This window comes from Heteronotia binoei, chromosome 11, assembly GCF_032191835.1.
Source record: "Heteronotia binoei isolate CCM8104 ecotype False Entrance Well chromosome 11, APGP_CSIRO_Hbin_v1, whole genome shotgun sequence".
NCBI lineage: Eukaryota > Metazoa > Chordata > Lepidosauria > Squamata > Gekkonidae > Heteronotia > Heteronotia binoei.
The window spans coordinates 46,001,994-46,020,874 of record NC_083233.1 but is presented as its reverse complement, the minus strand read 5'-3'; the positions used below and the strand labels follow the sequence as shown (position 1 = coordinate 46,020,874).

The window sequence follows — 18,881 nt, the reverse complement described above, 5'->3', positions numbered from 1 at the left end:
AATTGTCAGGCCAAAATTAAAAGCTGAAAGGGTAATCAGCAGTTTAGGGAGCAGAAAAGCAAAAGAAAGAAGGGGAAATCTCAGATTTAAAACAATTTTTAAAACAATTTTACTTCCTAGTTGTAAGACAGTCATACATCTATATACTATATATTAAAGCTTTATTCAGTCTCGTTAACTCCGTGTCTAAGAGCTCAGACAGACAAGGTGCTGGGAATTCAGTGAGTGAAAACCCAGGGTTTGTGTTATTCCTCTCCAGAAATCAAGGCCTGCAAGGCCTAATTCAGATTAGAAACATGGCACAAAGAGATTGGATTTATACCCTGCCTTTCACTACCCAAAGAAGTCTCAGAGCAGTTTACAATTTCCTTTCCCTTCCCCTCCGCACAACAGACAACCTGTGAGGTAGATGGGGCTGAGAGAGGACTGCTCTTGAGCAGAACCGCTCTGAGAAAACTTGTGGCTGACCCAAGGTCACATCAGCAGGTGCATGTGGAGAAGTGGGGAATCAAACCTGGATCTCCCATATAAGAGTCCACACACTTAAACACTACACCAAACTGGCTCTCAAAGGGAACACAGCTTAGGCCTTTCCAACTTGAAATGGCCCCAGGGAGCTTGTTTTTTTGCACTTTGAAAGTAAACTGATTTCAGTACCTGTCTGTTTACTCAGCAGTACAAATATCAGCTTTTCAGGGCAAGTTCAGATTGGGAAAATGGTACAGAGGGAAGGCATAACCCTGCTCTTCCCACCGGTCATGCTGTGGTCCTGATCCAAGTAGGGCCCACATGCCCCATTTTTAGTGGAAAAAATTACTGGTAGAGCCTTGCTATTTTCTACAGCTATAGACAGACTAACACAGCTGCCCATCTTGATTTATTCTGCGATCTTGTCTGTTTGAGCCCTGCTTGCAGTTTGGACTCAGGTCTTCCTAGTCTGTCTCCATCTACTTCACCTCACTGGCTTCTCACTTCAGCAGCAATAGGAGAGTTGGAATAAAAATATTTGTAGAATTACATCATGTGTTTTGTGTGCAACACTGTTCCCTCCCCCCCTCAGAAGGTTGTCCAGTGTCTATGCTTGAACAGGAATGTTGCTAAAATAATTTAAAGTGGATGTTTTAGAATTTCTTATGATTGGAGAATATAAATTCTTCTCATACTCTGTCCCTTAACAAAAAATATGGGCACCCATTACTTGAATAGTACTATGATTATTTCATAGACTTTTGCTGTGAGTGTTTCTTCTTTATAAAAATCTAGTTTAGCAACGGAATTATTTGCCCATCACAAGTTTCACTCAGAACTGGATTCTGCATGTTTTAGTTGAAAATATGCTTTGCCTTTTGAATAAACACTGAACGTGCTTGTTAACTTGAATATGCTTATTTTCCCTCTCTCTTTTCCTCTTAGTAAAATGATCAACCTTTCTGTTCCTGACACAATTGATGAAAGAGCAATCAACAAGAAGAAGCTAACACCATTCATAATTCAGGTGGGGGATCTTGTTCCGACTGGCTCTTCCAACAGGCTGAAATAACACTGGATTTGTTCATTGATCCAAGGGAATTGCCTCAAGAGAGGAGTTTTGTTTTCCTTTAATTATTAAAGGGTCCTTTGTACAGTGCCTTTGTTTCCTCCTGAAAGGGAGCCTCATTGCAAAGGGACACTGTTCAGTAAATATTAATCGCAGCAAGAAGACGGGGTCTGCACATGACCAAGGCAGTACATGGAGCTTATTAGAGTTGGAAAGCATTCTAGTGAGGCCATCTTACTGAGTTCCCCGGAGCTGTTAAAGTTCTCTCTTTCCACTTGGATGTTCAAAGCCCCAAGCTGGATCACATTCCAAAAACAAACACAGACCTTTAACTGCAAGGTTGACACATTTTTTGCAGAGCTAGATTCAAGTCCAGTAGCACCCTTGAGACCAACAAGATTTCCCGGGGTATGAGCTTTCAAGAGTTAAAGCTTGCTTCATCAGATACCTGAAACTATGTTGTTTACCATCAGCCAGCTGTGCACATTTAAGCCTTGCAGCAAAGTTGCCAGGAAATATTAAATGCCACTGTCTAGTAAAGCTTTTATTCCACCTAGTTCGAAGGTAGCACTTTTGGAAAGAAAAAATAACTGGGAATCTTGGGGCATCCATAAGGGTGTGGTGGATCTGTCCAACTGACTGGTGTTTTGGCTCAGAAGAGAGCCGTGAGCCTCCCTCACAAAGACCTCTCTGACATGGTCCTTCTGTCTGCAGGAGAATTTGAACTTGGCTCTAAACTCAGCCTCTGCCATTGGGTGCCACGTGGTCAACATTGGAGCAGAGGATTTGCGGGAAGGGAAGCCACACCTGGTCCTGGGACTTCTCTGGCAGATTATCAAGATTGGCTTGTTTGCAGACATAGAGCTCAGCCGAAATGAAGGTAAACGAAACCTGAACTTTTCACACCTGGGTAGGAGACTAACTGCAGCCTGACAGCTCACTTGTGTCAACTGTAGAGCTTGCTGTGTTGTGCACATGCCAGTAGTTTTTTTTCCTTTGTGTAGTTTTTTCTTTTGTGTTTTGGAGAAGTGCTGGGAATGCTGCATGGGGGAGGTAGGGAGGCGGAGGAAGGCAAAGGAGATTGTTTCTGTCCCCAGAATCTGAATAAATGTGTGTGTCTAAATTCTGCAGTGGAACTTGAATTATCCACATGCCGTGCACTGAATGTGACGTACCTGCTATGACTAGATTGGCATCTCAAGTATCAGAATATTTTAGTTTGCAATTTAAAAATGTCTCATATCAAGGGATGGCACTGGGGCTAGGAGAGGGGCTACCTCCATGCCCAAACATGATGCAGCTTGATTTTGATTGCCCCCCTCTTAAATTTAAAAGAACTGTCCCATCAGTTGTCATGGGGGAGGACTGAAATGTACATCTGACATCTCCAGTAATCTTTTCCTTACATGCTTGTGTGGTTCTTTTTAGCTTTGGCTGCTTTGCTTCGTGACGGGGAAACCTTAGAGGACCTGATGAAACTGTCCCCTGAAGAGCTGCTCCTGAGATGGGCAAACTTCCACTTGGAAAATGCTGGGTGGCACAAAATCAATAACTTCAGCTCAGAGATCAAGGTATTAGAAGGCCTGCAATAAAGGGAGACGTGGAACAACTTACTCTTGTGGATTGTTAGTAAACTGAAAAGATCGGATAGGAGACTCTGAGGCTAGGTTAAGCTGGACTCTGTGGCAGAGGAGCAAGCTGCTCTAGCAAAGTTTAAAAAAGGCATCTAACTATCTAGAAAAGGAACAACAGTGTGCATGGAAGGATTAGTGTTTAGAGAGACTGACTAAGCTCTGGGAGTTCTGGGTTCAGATCTCTACTCTGCCATGAAGCATGCTGGGTGATTTTGTGCTAGCTTCTCTCAGCTATCCTGCAGGAATGTTGTGAGAATAAAATGAACAGCCATGTGTGCTGCTGTGAGCTCCTGGGCAGAAGGGATGGATAAAAATTACTAGGTAGATAGCTAGCCTGCCCTAGACAAAGATTCCACTGAATGCTGTCTTTTGCTCTCTGTCTGTCTGTCTGTTCTCCCCGCCCCCCCCGCAAGCAACTTGCCTCTCTATTTTGCCTGCAACCTGATTGAATATCTTTTTGGCTGCCCCTCCCCCCGCAAAAAACCCAGAGTTTGGTTAACCCAACTCTTTCTTCAAATGTATCAGGTCCTCCTGAGCTGAGGCCCCCATTTAGACACACAGGCTGCAGTGCCTGAAATGCAACAAAACAGGGGTTGCACTGTAATCTGTTTCCAGCAGTGGGAAATATCAGTAATTCTTTTTTTGGTGCAAGTGTGGTGCAAATGGATGGGGAGCTGCTTCTCCCTGACTGCTTGTCATGTGGTTTTTTCTTCATGCAGTTGCAATTCAGGCAGATGTACACCCCAGCAGACAAGTGTGTTTGGGTTGTCTTTTGGTTCTGTGCCTCTTATAGTATACAGATGGGCTCCATTGCTGTGAATTTTGGCAAGCACCCCTCTCCCCATTGGTGATGTCATTAAACTTCTGTTAATTGTCCAGGTTTGGAAAATGAATGTACTTCATGCTAAAGATATTAATATTTTGCATCAAGAATTATAGAAACATAGAGTTGGAAGGAACCTCCAGACTCATCTAGTCCAACCCCCTGCACAATGCAGGAAATTCACAAATCTCTCCCCCCCCCCCCTCAAGTTCACAGAATAAGCACTGCTGTCAGATGACTATCTAGACTCTGTTTAAAAACCTCTGAAGAAGAAGAGCCCACCAACTCCCGAGGGAGCCTGTTCCACTGAGGAACCACTCTAATGTCAGGAAGTTCTTCCTTATGTTTAGCTGAAAACTCTTTTGATTTAATTTCAACTTTTTGGTTCTGGGACAACAGAAAACAACTCCAAGCCACTCCCTGCAAACAACTCCCTGCAAAGTCATGGCATATAGATCTCTGGCTGTAGAACATATGTAAATGTTTAGGAATACAGTATATTTAAAAATATAATTCCCCGAGGTGTTGTCCAGTCTAGTTTAATCAGTGCTAGCCAGGTGTCTGGTTTGGTCCAGTTTCTGTAGCAAGCACAGAGAAGCAGACAGGCCGTATGAAAGTTGTATCCAAAAATTGTGCCATCCCAGTGATATTCAGTTATTTCTTCTTCTCCACACTGGATTCACTAACCTAACCTCTTTCATTCTCTTCTCTCTTGTGCTTCCTGGATTTCTGACGTGCTTCCTTTCACTCTCTTGCCCTGCTTTTCCCTCTGCTTTTGCTTCACTTTTGCAAGCTTACTGACTTCAATAACTCGGTTAAGGTACAGAAGCAATTCCTATTTGTATAGTTCTAAGACTGGGTTAAGGTCATCAATTTAGCTAATGTAATGGAAGAAAGCATTATACATGTTCAGTGTTGCAGCAAACTGCTCGCTAACTCATCCTTTCCTTTATTTTAAATCGGCTTCAGGACTCCAGGGCATATTTCCATCTCCTGAACCAAATTGCACCCAAAGGGCAGAAAGAAGGGGAGCCTCAAATTGATATTAACATGTCTGGCTTCAATGTAAGTATTGGCACATTAATGGTCTGCTGTGAATCTACCAAGCTTTTTCGCTTTGAGTGAACATGTAATATTTAATGCAGTCTAAGGTTATATTGAAAATATGTTGCCAATTAGAGATTCATACTTTTTTGCAAAAGACTCTTTTTATGTGCTGTTAGTAGATTTTGATCTCTTGTACAAACATGGCATGCATGTCGCTCCTGATTAGTCATTGAAACAGGCTGCAGTGTGGGAACCATAGGAGCTTGGCTGTATCTATCAAGAGGTCTAAACAGTCCAGTGTCCTGTTTCTTACAGTGGCCATCCAGATGCCCCAGAAGGCGTATAAGCCGCCTTAGCTTTACCTCTCCCCTTCTGTTGCCCCCCAGCAACTAATATTCAGGAAGTACACTGTCTCTGAATGTGGAGGTTCTATTTAGTCATCAGGGCCAGAAGCCAGGAGCTTCTCCATTAGTCTGTCCTCTTCTTTAAAAACCATTGAACCCAGGGCTCATTTTGTAGCAGGAGCTGCTTTGCATATTAGGCCACACACCCCTCATGTAGCCAATCCTCCAAGAGCTTACAGGGCTGTTATTACAGGGCCTACTGTAAGCTCTTGGAGGATTGGCTACATCAAGGGTGTGTGGCCTAATATGTAAAGGAGCTCCTGCTACAAAATGAGCCCTGATTGAGCCTATTCACATCACTACATCTTGTGACAATGAGTTCTGGCAGTTTAATTCTCTGTTAAATGCTACTGGATGCACCCAAGAACTAATGCTATAGTGGAGGAGGAAAAAGAAAATTCTTTCTGTTTTCTCTACTCCATGCATCATTTTATACTTTTAAAAATAAATATACCACAGTGCTTGTATGAAATGGTTAATCTTGAAAACAAATAAGGATTCTTTGAGGATGGTTTTATGCCATCATATCTTCTGAGAAAATGTCATCATGTAATTCTTTTATGTTTGCCCTTTCTTATTAAATTCACCCCTAGGAAGTGAGAGAGGGATACAATGATGGGAAATCCACACATGATTGCATTCTCATTTTATGGGATTTTATTGTGGATAGCTTTTATACCCTTTGTATAAGCGACCTGGATAGTCTGTTAATGATGGAAAGTCAGGATAATAAAAGCACTTTAATTTAAAGAAAAATAACCCCTGGATAATAGGAGTGTGCACATGGTATATACTGAGCCAAATAAATATCTGAAAAATACCCTATTAGTATTTTCTGGGTATTTATTCAGCCAAATACAGATTATACAATCTGATTCAGCTTCCAAAATTGCTATATCCAAATAAAAGTTGGTATTATTTGGCTTTTATTCGGGTCCAGCTAGAAGGCATTTATGAACTCACTGAGTTGTAAGGAGGAGTGAGCTTCTGAGTTCACTTGCTAAGTTGTGCCCTGGAAGTGGCACAACTTGTCGAGTTCAGAAGGCATTTAAAGTTAAATGCCTTCTGAACTCCATACCCTATGGAGATGGTCCCCATAGGGCAGGGGTATCGAACCCATTTGTTATGAAGGCCAGATTTTACATAAGTGGGACGTTGTTGAGCCAGGCCATGTTGTCATAAATAAAATGCCAGGCAGTGGAGGCATAAACTTTATAAAGGACACAAATGCAATTAATTTTTTTTACTTAAAATGCAAACTTGCTTAAAACATTAACACTCATAATGTTTTGTTTATTTAACAGTCTTTGATATCTGACATCTCCCAACACTCTGCCCCTTAAAACATGCCTGCATAAAATGGAAAGATGGGGGAATAGTGGGATTTGGCAATGCAATTTTTAAAATAAAACATCAGAAAAAAGCAAAAGGATCACTGCAGAAACTAAAAATAAAAAACTAAAAACATAAAATGTTCTGAGCCTAGGAAAACATGAAATGGCTGAGCATTGCAAGCTTCAGGTCTACTCAGAGTGGCAGTGGCTCTCCAGGGTCTCAGGGTTTTTTACGGGGTGATTTGAGATAATAATTTTGGTTGTCTTTGGAGCGCCACATTAGGAGCATATGTGTGTTAAAACTAATGTTTCTCTGCAAAACTGGAGTTCCTTGAGTTTGTTGAACTCTATATTTTTACTGTGGTTGGTCCCAAACCTTCCCCCCCCACCCCCAAAAAAAGCCTGCCTAAAATGGAGAGGTAGGGGAATAGTGGGATTTGGTAATGCAATTTTTAAAATAAAACATCAAGAAAAAAGCACTTTGATCACAGCAGAAACGAAAATTATAAAATGCTCTGAGCTTAGGAAAACATGAAATGGCTGGGCATTGCCAGCTTCTCCCCTTCTCCAGGTCTACTCAGAGTGGCTGTGGCTCTCCATGTAATGTCCCCCTTTGGCTGTGGGTTCTCTGGTTAAAGTTTTCCCTCAGGCACCCATTCTGAGGTCCGTTCAGCAGATACAAATTGGCTCAAAACATCAATCATGAGCCAGATCAAAGCCCTGGGTGGGCTGGTTCTGGCCCATGGGCGATAGGTTTGACTCCCCTGCCATAGGGTATAAGCTGAATAAATTTTGGTTTTCTGAATATTTACCCGAATCCCAGTACAATACTGATTTTGGGATTTGGGAATATCAATATTTTTTAGGTCAAAATAGACCCAAATTAGAAATATATATATATATTTTGCACTGCTACTGAATAACAGTAAATTTATAACCGAGAAGTAACTACAAAAGGTTGTAAAGAAACAACACTTAGTTTTGCATTTTCCTTCCAAAAATAGTTAATACAAGCCTGAGCTCCGGGATCTAGCTTTGTACTGTCTCTCTTGAGAAGAGGCTACTCTTGGTGACAACCATTAACACATAGAAAAGAAGATCAGTTCTGAACAGATGGGCTTAGGCTCAAAGGCAAATAAATATCCCTGCAATAAGGCTGACCATGTCACTTCTGCCTCTTTAGGAGAAAGATGATTTGAAGAGAGCTGAGTACATGTTGCAGCAGGCAGACAGGCTGGGCTGCCGGCAGTTTGTTACTCCGGCGGACGTTGTCAGTGGCAACCCTAAGCTGAACCTGGCTTTTGTTGCAAATTTGTTTAACAAATACCCAGCGCTCACCAAGCCTGAGAACCAGGACATTGACTGGACCCTGCTGGAAGGTGAGCACATCTGCTTTCCTCACAGACCCTCTCTATCTTCAAAAGGAACCTGCATGCATGCATAGAACTTCTTTTCATCATCTCATGTTCTTGCCCTAGGAGAGACCCGAGAAGAGAGAACATTCCGCAACTGGATGAACTCCCTTGGTGTCAATCCACATGTCAATCACCTCTATGGGTAGGTCTTGTTGGATTGCTAGAACTTCCTGGTTCCAATGAAGTCTGAAAACTGGGCTTAAAAGCAACAGACATGCACAGCACTCATAAGCAGGCCCAGCTAATGTCTCCTCTCCATTTTAGAGACCTGCAGGATGCACTAGTGATCTTACAGCTCTATGAGAAGATCAAAGTTCCTGTAGACTGGAATAAAGTCAACAAGCCCCCTTATCCAAAACTGGGTGCAAACATGAAAAAGGTAAAACTGTCGGGGTGCAGTAATGCAATAGAGTTTTCATTTCAAATTTTGGCCTTATGAGAAGACATTTATTTACTGGCTTTTCTGCTGAGGAGCCGTCATACATCTGTGGAGAGGTCTGGGGCAAGTTTCAGGGCAACCACTGAACAGGCTTCATGGGCCTTACTGCTGCCTAGACATCAATAATATATATCCTAGAACACACCCATGAGTCGCACATTGCAGAGGGAGATTGGGCATGTTGGGCAAGATGCATTTCTGTTTCATTGAGAAACTCTGGATTGATTGACATTGCGAGACTCAGTTTTAGTGGTAGCTTGTTTGCCATTTTCTCATTGAGAACACCAATTAAGCTTCTGAGGAATTCCAGAGTTAAAGGCTAGGGATGTGCAAAAAGAATATCCATTTTGTTTTGTTATTTGTTTTGTTGCTTCATTTGGTCCACTGAGACCCAATGAAGAGTTTCCAGGGTGGAAGGATCACAATGCCATGATGCATTTGCAACTCCCTGTGATTTGATGGGAAAATTTCTTCCTGAGCACTTACAAACACAAGATATTTCTCTTTTGCACAAGCCTTTGAGATTCAGTGAATAAATTTCCCATCTCTCAGGTCAGAAAACAGCCAAGAAGTGGTGTTCTGACCTCCCAGTGTTCACACAGAGATCATGAAGACCTGTGCCATTGCAGGGGAAGCCATTTAGTTCCAGACAGGATGCTTTATAGCCCACATGTCTGAGTTGTGCACCCCTGCACAAAGAGGGGAAAGGGGCCTGGAACCAGATTTGGTGAGATCTTACTGGGGAGGACCTCTACATTCTCTGTGAGTTTTATGCTATTTTTTGGAGTGTTCTCACTTTGTTAAGGGTCCAGCAGATGTAGCTCCAAAACAGAATAGTTCATTTCAGATCATGATCCTTTCCTAAAATGAATGTATCCCCTATTTAAACCATCTCTACAATCTGCAGCCAGGGTCTTCAGTAATAATATGAGACCTGACACTTCCATTTTCAGTATTTGTTGTTTTTAAATTTTGTTACTTTTTGGAATATCATGGCACAAAATCTAACTTGTTTTTGTATCTTTTTCACAATCTCCTCTTTCCATGCATACAGCTAGAAAACTGTAATTATGCTGTAGACCTTGGGAAGCACCCAGCGAAGTTCTCTCTTGTTGGCATTGGTGGGCAGGATCTCAATGACGGAAACCCAACCCTCACGCTGGCTCTGGTGTGGCAGACGATGAGAAGGTATTAGTGTAAAATGGGTGGTCACATGGCGATCCTGAACACTGGATGGCAGGGAAGTTTGTCACTGCCTCCAAAGACAGGTGTGGGTAGAAGAGTTGTTTGCATTTGTCAAGCTGGCCATTTCATTAGCCTGAAGTATCTACCAACAGAATTCAATATGTCTGAAGACCCCAATAGTCATGAAAGGCAGGGCTTTTTTTGAGCAGGAATGCACAGGAACACAGTTCTGGCTGACTTGGGTGTCAAGAGGTGTGGCCTAGTATATAAATGAGTTCCTGATGGGCTTCTTCTACAGAAAAGCCCTGTGTGAAACAATGGTGAAACAATGGTGTGGTCTAATATGCAAATGAGTTCCTGCTGGGCTTTTTCTACCAAAAAAGCCCTAATGAAAGATATAAAAAACCCTACTAGAAATAGGTTATAGCAGTCTTACTAACACCTTGCTTGGGTATGGGTGGGTTATTTTGCTGTGCCTTAGCTTTAGTAGCAGCAGCACCAACACTGATACCTTCACCAACAAGAAGAGAACTTGGACTTACCTGAAGAAAAGAACCCATATTCCCATTCCCCACCTCCATTCACACACAACCATGAGGAGAGGCAGCTGCCCAGTGGTGCAGCTACATTTTGCATACAGAAGGCCCAGGGTTCATTCCCCGGCATATTCAGTTAAAAGATCTCAGATAGCAGGTGTTAGGATTTGATTCCAAAATCTTTGCTTTTCTTTTTTGCTCTCCAGCCCACCTCTTCAGTGCTGAGCTCCAAACTACAAGGTAGTTTTCTTGCCTCTCTTTGCACCATGAGTAAACAAAGTCTCACTTCTGTGTCCAGGTATACCCTGAATGTCCTTGAAGATCTTGGGGATGGCCAGAAAGCCAATGATGACATCATTGTCAGCTGGGTGAACAGGACCTTGAGAGAAGCAGATAAATCAAGTTCCATTCAGAGCTTTAAGGTAGGGGACTGCTTATTTGAATGCTTAATTTCCCTCCTTTTGTTTGGTGTAGTGGCTAAGTGCGTGGACTCTTATCTGGGAGAACTGGGTTTGATTCCCCACTCCTCCACTTACAGCTGCTGAAATGGCCTTGGGTCAGCCATAGGTCTCATAGAGCTTGTCCTTGAAAGGGCACCTTCCGGGAAAGCTCTCTCATCCCCACCCACATCACATGGTATTTGTTGTGGAGGAGGAAGATAAAGGAGATTGTGATCCACTCTGAGACTCTGAGTGGTGGGTGGAATATAAATCCAGTGTCGTCATCGTCGTCTTCTTTTATTAGCAACTAAGGAGGAAGGGAGGCTGGATTTCCATGTCTGTAGAAATAGGTCTGAAAACACACTGACTGGAACACTCAATGGAGGTGATCACTGTCAATGACCTGAGGCCACTTGATGTCTAGCACCTTTTACAAACACATGTACATATAGGAAAGACACCATGTTGTGCTGTGGGCTTTTGCACTGATGCCTCTATAGTGAACATTTTACTGGCTTCTTCCATAACCCCCATGTCCTGTTAACAATTCAGGCCTAGTGCTCACTGAAGCGGTAAAACCATGTCTGGCCTACATCCTTACAGGTAGGAAATGGGAGGTTTTTATGCAGCCAAATGATTGTTGTCCCCCTACAGCCCACTGTGCACAGGGAACTAGCTTGTCATAGAATAGAATCATAGAGTTGGAAGGAACCTTCAGAGACATTAGTCCAACCCCCTGCACAGTGCAGGAAATTCACAAGTACCTCCCCCCCCCGCCCCTACACACACACTCCAGTGACTCCTGCTCCAAGCCCAGAAGATGGGGGGTGGGGAACTCTCCTGGATCCCTGGCAAAACTGGCCTGGAGAAAAATTTCTTGTCAAGGAGAAGGCTAGGCTAATACCTTCCTATAATATTCTAGTTTTCTATGGATTTATTTATTTATTTGGTATGGCAGAGGCTTTAATCACATACACTTCCACCTGCTGTCTGAAGTGATAAAGTCTACCTACAGTTTAGCCCTTCAGAGAGAATAAGGCCCCAGTAGACATTAGTGCTTTCTAGATGCAACAGCTGCCCTTGTTTTTAGAATGTGTGTTTTCACATGCTGTTGCTGCATAACATCTCTGTTTTTTGCATGCATATAATTCCTCTGCTCTTCTTCCCGTAATATGTTGAAGTACCTCCCTTTGTTTTCTCCCAGGACAAGTCGATTAGCAGTAGCTTGGCAGTTGTGGATTTAATCGATGCTATTCAACCTGGTTGTATAAATTATGACCTTGTAAAGACGGGAGATCTATCGGAGGAAGACAAACACAGTAACGCCAAGTAAGTCTATCCAGCTCATACTGATGCTTGCCCTCCTGTTTCTGAGAGTTCTGCCGATTTGGGGCCTTGCTTGGAATTCTGGTATCATATTTATTATTTATTACTTTGCATTTCTATCCCACCCTACCTGAAGATGGGCTCAGGGCAGGTCAGATCGATAAAACACTTACATATTTTTAGAACAGCTAGCTAAAAAACAACCAGACAAATCAATTTCCAAATATTTACTTAGTTCATTTTTATCCCATCCCTCATTCAAGGAATTCAGGGAGAGATGCATGGTAGTCCCTTCCTCCACAGTGTCCTCACACGAACCAACCTGCTAGGTTAGGCTAAGAGACACTGACTGGCCAGAGGTCACTCAAAGAACTTCATGCAGAGTGGGGATTTAAACCCATGTCTCCTTAACCATTGTCTGACTGCTACTCCGCACTGTCTTTCCTTGTTGCCACTTTGAGAGTTGAAACCATACTGGATAACAGAAGGGGCTTTTGTGGTGCCAGATCTCCCATGCTTGAATAGCTATAGCCAGGGGTCATTTTGTAAAAAAAGATGTGCCAAAGTTTATTTGCATACCTGAGTTATGCAAATGAGTTATGCCAGCAAAGCAGCTGGTCCTGTGGGGAGACCTCTCCCCACAAGATCAGCTGTTCTACAGGCTCTGCTGTGCTGCCTGGTTGAAACTGGGCAGCCCAGCAAAGCCTAAGGGGAGAAGTCTCCCCAATTTTCCTTCACGGGCTGACTGAGGAATAGAAGAAAGATTGGGGAGAGATCTCTCAATTCTGTCTTATGGGCCCATAGAATAGAATGGAGAGATTGGAGTGCCACTGCAGCGCAACAGTAGAGAAGGCATTTTAAACTTTAAACCCCTTCTCTGGGGTTGCATCACAGCAGCAGCCCGGTCTCTTCATTTTATCTGATGGGCCCACAGGATAGAATGGAGAGATTGAGCTTAGAGCTCCCAGAGCACCACTCTGGAGGGCTCCAGCTCCAGCCGAGGCCTGGCTATGTTTAGAGTGCCAGATGGATCCTTGGTAACATTTATAATGTATGTATGCATTTATTATATTTTTATTCCTTCCTCTAAGGAACACATGGCAGTGTAAATAGTTCTCCCATGCCTCCATTTTATCCTCCACAACAGCCTTGTGAGGTAGGCTAGGTTGAGTAAGAGTAACTAGTCCAAGGTCACCCAGTGAATTTCATGGTGAGGATTTGAACTTGGGTCTCCTCAGGCCTTGTCTGACACTGTAACCACTATGTACCCTGGCTCTCATTTAAAGCTACCAAGACAGCTGGCATGGCAAGAATGGTCAGTGTCAGGCTCAGGTTCTAATCCTTACTGTGCCATAGAAGCTCATTGGGTGACCTTGGGCCAGTCATGCTCTCTCACCCTACCTTGTAGGGTGGTTGTTGTGGGGATAAAATGTGGGAGGGATAAACGTATACACTCTTTGGATCCCCTTTGGGCACAAAAGCAGGGTACAAATATATTAATGGCTCTCCTCCTTAGGTATGCTGTGTCGATGGCTAGAAGAATTGGCGCCAGAGTCTACGCTTTGCCCGAAGACCTTGTAGAGGTGAAGCCCAAGATGGTGATGACAGTGTTTGCCTGCTTGATGGGCCGAGGAATGAAGAGAGTTTAAAACCAGGCTCCACACCAAAGCACCCAAGCCTCCCACCTCCCCCCTGGCTCGTGTCTTGCAAGATCAGCTGTTTTCAGCCTGAAATGCTGTCGGCCCTAAAGAACTGTCCAAGTGGTTGTTTGTTTTGTTTGTTTGTTTTTAAGAAAAGGACTCTTGAGAGTTTTGCTTTGCAAGGGAGGGATGCAGTGGGGATTCCTGGGGAAAGGGGAGGGTTAACTCACAGCACCTTTCTTTCCGTGAGTTCCAAGTTGCCTTGATGCTTCCTTGTTGGGTTTGTTTTCTCACGTGCCCAGCAAAATGCATCTAAATCAGAACAGCTTCCTGGAGCAGCCTGCCAGAACGGTGACCAAAACTTTCTTCCCCCAGATGCTCAATTATCTGGTGGGCTGCTGGAGGTGGCTGGCATCGCTCTTCAGAATGACACATCTCACTCTTCTGCTTTTAAAAATTAAAACAAGGATTTATTTTACAAAAAAAAAAAAATCTCATGGTCCAAGCACGTGATATGAGTTTCCATTGAATTTGCTGCCACTCGGTCGGTGCAAAGGCCATAGCTAAGGCTGTGACTTAAGCCACGTTCTGTGCTGCAAAAAATTAGAACTCTGTGGCCTGCATGCTGGATTTGAATCAGGCCATTGCATAATTTCTATTTTGCATAACTTATTCTGCAATTTTAACTAGTTTGCTTAATTTAGTCATGGGGAGCTATGCAAGACCTTGAAGCTCACCCCCCCCCCCACCACACACACGTTACTGTTACAGAAACAGGAAATCTTATCATGCCTCCTTTGGAGCTTCTGAGATTCCAAGTGGACATCACCCACTCACTTCCAAACTATCTTTAGAGCCACAAGGAGTAGAAACGTAAATAATTGAAGCCTTGATTCTCAGAAAGTCAAGTTGTGTGCCCAATAATTACATTCTTTGGATTGTCTGCATGCTTGCAGTGACTCAGCATGTGCATAGTTTTGGCAATGGCACAGATGTCCAAGGGTATAAAGTGTGAGTGTGTATGGGGGGGGGGGAATACTTCCAAAGATCAGTCTTCCTGCAGTATTCTTCATTCATGGTGCTGCTCTTTTCCTCTGTACAGCCTAACGATATTTTGATTACTTTACAGACAAGCATAGCCAGTTTATTTTTGCTATGTCCTTTTTATAAAAAAAAAAGTTCTTTGTGTGAGAAGTATCACCTTCCAAGGCTACTGCATTGCCAATGGCTTAATTCAGAGAACTGCAGTTTTGTTTTTGTACCGTAGCTTGTTTGCTGAGACAATTTCCCCCCCTTTTTTCCAGGATCTGCACGAAAACCCCTTGTTAACTTGGGGGAGGGGGGGTTAATTATTTAAAGTGCTATTAGAAGTATGTGAAACTGTATGAGAAGCGTTTGATGGATGGGACCAGGCCAGCTCCACAAACCAGTATCTTGAAGAACGGAATGTGCTGAGACTAAGAAAGTATTTTTTTATAAATAAAAAGGAATTGTTGTCACCAAAGAGAAAAAAAAGGCATTTTATCCATAGGAGCAAGTGTACTTTGGCTTTAGCAAGCTGTTAGCTATCCTTCAGGCCCTGTTGCTCTTCCTGGATCTTCCAAGCAATGTAATATGATGGCAAGAAGAATAGATGAAATAAAATCATTTTAATAAGGCCAATTTGATTTCTGTCAACCAACATCTTTGCATCAGGCTGCCCTAGTTCAAGTCAGGTTTAAATTGTAGTTTAGCCTAATGGGGGTTAGCTTTAGACCAAGCTACTTCCTCTTAGCTCTTCAGAGGGGGGCAGACTGTACAAGATTGCTGTAAAAGATAATCATCTGGAAGGTTAGACTGTCTTTGAGATGCAGCTGTTTAGGTGTGAAATGGTACTCAGAATAGCGTCCAAGGAGAAAGAAATTTGATACCAAGCATCCATGCAGTGTCCCAATAAGGAATCATCACCACATAACAAGTCAGGCAGAAGGTTAGGACTTATTTCACTGAATGACTCCTTTCTGGTGAACCATCCAATACTCTTTTAACTGCTAGACTTGATGGACCTTGTTTTGTTCCAGCACACCATCCTGTTACATCCTTGAGCAAGAGTGCAAAATCAGGACTACTTAATACAGATTGTGTGTTAAATGCCATCAAGTCACTTCCAATTTACGGCGACTCTGTGAATTAATGACCTCCAAAATGTCCTATTGTCAGCCTTGCTCAGGTCTTGCAAACTGAGAGCCACAGCTTTCTTTATCAAGTCAATCCATCTCATGTTGGCCTTCCACTTTTCCTGCTGCCTTCAGCTTTCCTAGCATGATTGCCTTTCTCCTGAGTCTACAGATAAGTTTTGCCTTAATGGCTCAGAGCCCTAAGTAAACACTTCTGCTTTGTAGATTCAAAACACAACCCATGGAGCTTTAAAAAGGAGACCACACAGAACTTACCTCAGCCCATAAAAGTAAGAAAACCCCAAAACCTTTCTCCAGGGCCAGGTTGGGCCAGGTGAAGGATGGCCAGAAGGAACATTCCTCTCCCAGAAATGATGAGGGGACGGAGTGTGGAAGGCAGGCAGACTCCAGGTATCTTATTCGGCAGAGAAGGGACAGGAAAGATAAGGAAAAAGAGTTTAAACTCTGCCTTTCCCACACTCACCCATAGTCACTGGAGGCAGAGGAGGATGAGGCCTTTTTGCTAGCAACACTAAGGAAAGGGGGATTATAGCAGGTTTAGCTTGTCACATGGGAAACGAGGAGAGCTGCAGTTGTGGGAATTCCCTTTTCTACACAACCCTTGAAAGAGAAAGCAGACAAGTGTTTGTATTTCTTGTTTTAATGAGTGTGGTTGAAAGCTACGGGTGACCAGTTGAATACAAGGCATGACACTAAATATGGGAGGAGGAGGAGTTGGGCCAAGGCGGATTCTGCTGCTGTTAGCTGGTTTGGTTCACCAGGGGGCGCTCTTCAGCTTCTTGATATTCAAGGCAGCCAAAGAATACTTTTCTTTCAGCTTGTTGGCAATACCAAAGCAGCAGGGCTTGTCTTGACAGCTGTCAGAAGGGAATGCATGGGCTCCAAGACAACTTGGCAGCTAAGCCTGTAGAGCAGAAGGTCACATTCCCTGGTGAAATTTGTCTTCCTACTTGAAGGAAAGCTGCACTGCAGGGGGTGGGGTGCTTAGCCTGGATCATCATTCACTATCATTTTTCTATGACATTCTCATCCAGCAAGCAAAAGAACTACATAGGGAAACAGGAATCCACTAGAGGCTTAGGAGGTTCCTGGTGGAGGTGATGGTTGGCTTTGGTATTATCAGTCGGCCTTGCACGGGCAGGGAAGCTGCAAAACAAGGAAAGACCCTGAAGACATCAGTTTAGAAATATGAACTGTGACTAGTAGAGGGGGTAGCACTGAGATACAACAGGAATTCTGCCAGCCAACAGCTTTCTAGGAGCTTCGGAGTTGCCCACAGATCAACATGCAAACAACTGAATGGCACATTGCACCTGGAGATCTGCTTTTGATCTCTTGGCTTAAAGAACCCTGAAATGTAGGTAGCAGTATTTTTCCCCTTGCAAAGCAAAAAGAATAATGGAAATCTGTGATCCAGAAAATGGCACAAGTGGGGAAAAGCTGAACACTCTGACCCCCCCCCCCCCCAGCACTGCTGTTGCAATTTTCAGCCCTCCCCCCCACCCCACTATCCCAGCTTCATTTCAGTGTTTTTAAAAAGGAGCTGCCAATCTCTTGATATAAAGGGTAGTTCAGCCCCTTCTGCTGCTCAGATTGGAACAAGAGCATGATTCCTCCCAGCCCATGATTCCTCCCTGACCATAGTCCAGCTTGAGGACATGTTGAATCTTGATTTCTTTCAAAATCTCATCACATAAAAAAGTTCTGTTCTTAAACCTATTAGTTTAGTACAAGCCAAGACACTCCCCCCCCCCCCCCATGGATTTCCACTTAAAACATACCCAGTAGTCTATAACTTTCAGACTTACTAAGGCTGCTTGTATTCCAAGAGATGGCATTGTTCTCTGCAAATCAGAATCCAAATTCCTGGATATTTTTGTTTAAGGGAGGAGCTAAGTTTGTTTGTTTTTTGCAGCCCTGCCACCGGGGATCCTTTTGGAGTTGATGATGTTAGGGATTGAACCTGGAACCTTGTGAAGAGAGTGTGAAATTCTACCACTAAGCTAAGGTCTCATCTTGGTGTGGGCCACTTTGGCTCAGGAAACATCCAATCAGATTTATGTGATTTTAGCATCTCCTTATGTGTCATTTAAGGCTAACCAACAGCTGGGAGAGGGATCATAGGAACATAAGAGAAGCCATGTTGAATCAGGCCAATGACCCATCCAGTCCAACACTCTGTGTCACACAGTGGCCAAAACCAAGGTGCTATCAGGAGGTCTACTAGTGGGACCAGAACTCCAGAAGGCCTTTCACTGTTGACCCTCAAGCACCACAAATACAGAGTAACTGTCCCAGACATAGTATTCCATCTATGCATTGTAGCTAGTAGCCACTGATGGACTTCTGGTCCATATGCTTGTCCAGTCCCTTCTTGAAGCTGTCTGTGCTTGTAGCCACCACCACTTCCTGCAGCAGTGAATCCCATGAGATAGTTACTCTTTGGGTGAAGAAATATTTCAGGCCAAATTGGATTGGGGCCATAGTACTTTAAAAAATATGATTTACACGTAAGATGGTTGTAGCTTGTTCCTCAGAAAGCTCCTCAAGAAAGCCTAGAATGGCATAATATTTTGCAGGCCAACAATGCACCTTGAAGGAGACACAATCTGTGCCCCTTACCACTCTTACGCTTAATCTGCCAGGGAATCAGAGTGGAATCTCACAGAAGCCTGCAATTCAAGTACTCCCTTTTTAAAAGCCCCTGAGCCTGGACTCTAAATCAGTCTCTTGAACTTCTAACCTTCTTAAACAAGCAAGCCCCCCTTCCCTTACCAATTAAAATAATTAGATTAGCATCTGGTTCGTATGCATGCTTGCTGTACTAACTGAATTTGGATCCTCCTGGTTAGCAGCAGACTCTCTTTTTTGGACAACTTTCCCCAAAGGATCAATCCATCCCACCTTTTTAATTGGCAGAGTGCAGACAACAAGGGCCAAAGCA

At 43.4% G+C, this 18,881-nt stretch overlaps 1 protein-coding gene across 4 annotated transcripts in view; it reads left to right on the top strand.

Moving 5' to 3' along the window:
* The window catches only part of PLS3 (plastin 3), a 68,603-nt gene extending 53,181 nt beyond the window's left edge, over nt 1–15,422 (top strand). For all 4 annotated transcript variants that reach the window (XM_060249917.1, XM_060249913.1, XM_060249916.1 and 1 more), the window contains 11 exons: nt 1,414–1,495; nt 2,252–2,417; nt 2,966–3,108; nt 4,964–5,059; nt 7,963–8,158; nt 8,258–8,336; nt 8,459–8,573; nt 9,688–9,821; nt 10,653–10,776; nt 11,999–12,123; nt 13,637–15,422. In XM_060249917.1, coding sequence (XP_060105900.1) covers nt 1,414–1,495; nt 2,252–2,417; nt 2,966–3,108; nt 4,964–5,059; nt 7,963–8,158; nt 8,258–8,336; nt 8,459–8,573; nt 9,688–9,821; nt 10,653–10,776; nt 11,999–12,123; nt 13,637–13,769 — 1,393 coding nt within the window. In that variant the 3' untranslated portion in view covers nt 13,770–15,422. The remainder of the gene's footprint in view (nt 1–1,413; nt 1,496–2,251; nt 2,418–2,965; nt 3,109–4,963; nt 5,060–7,962; nt 8,159–8,257; nt 8,337–8,458; nt 8,574–9,687; nt 9,822–10,652; nt 10,777–11,998; nt 12,124–13,636) is intronic.
* The last annotated feature ends 3,459 nt before the right edge of the window (nt 15,423–18,881 follow it).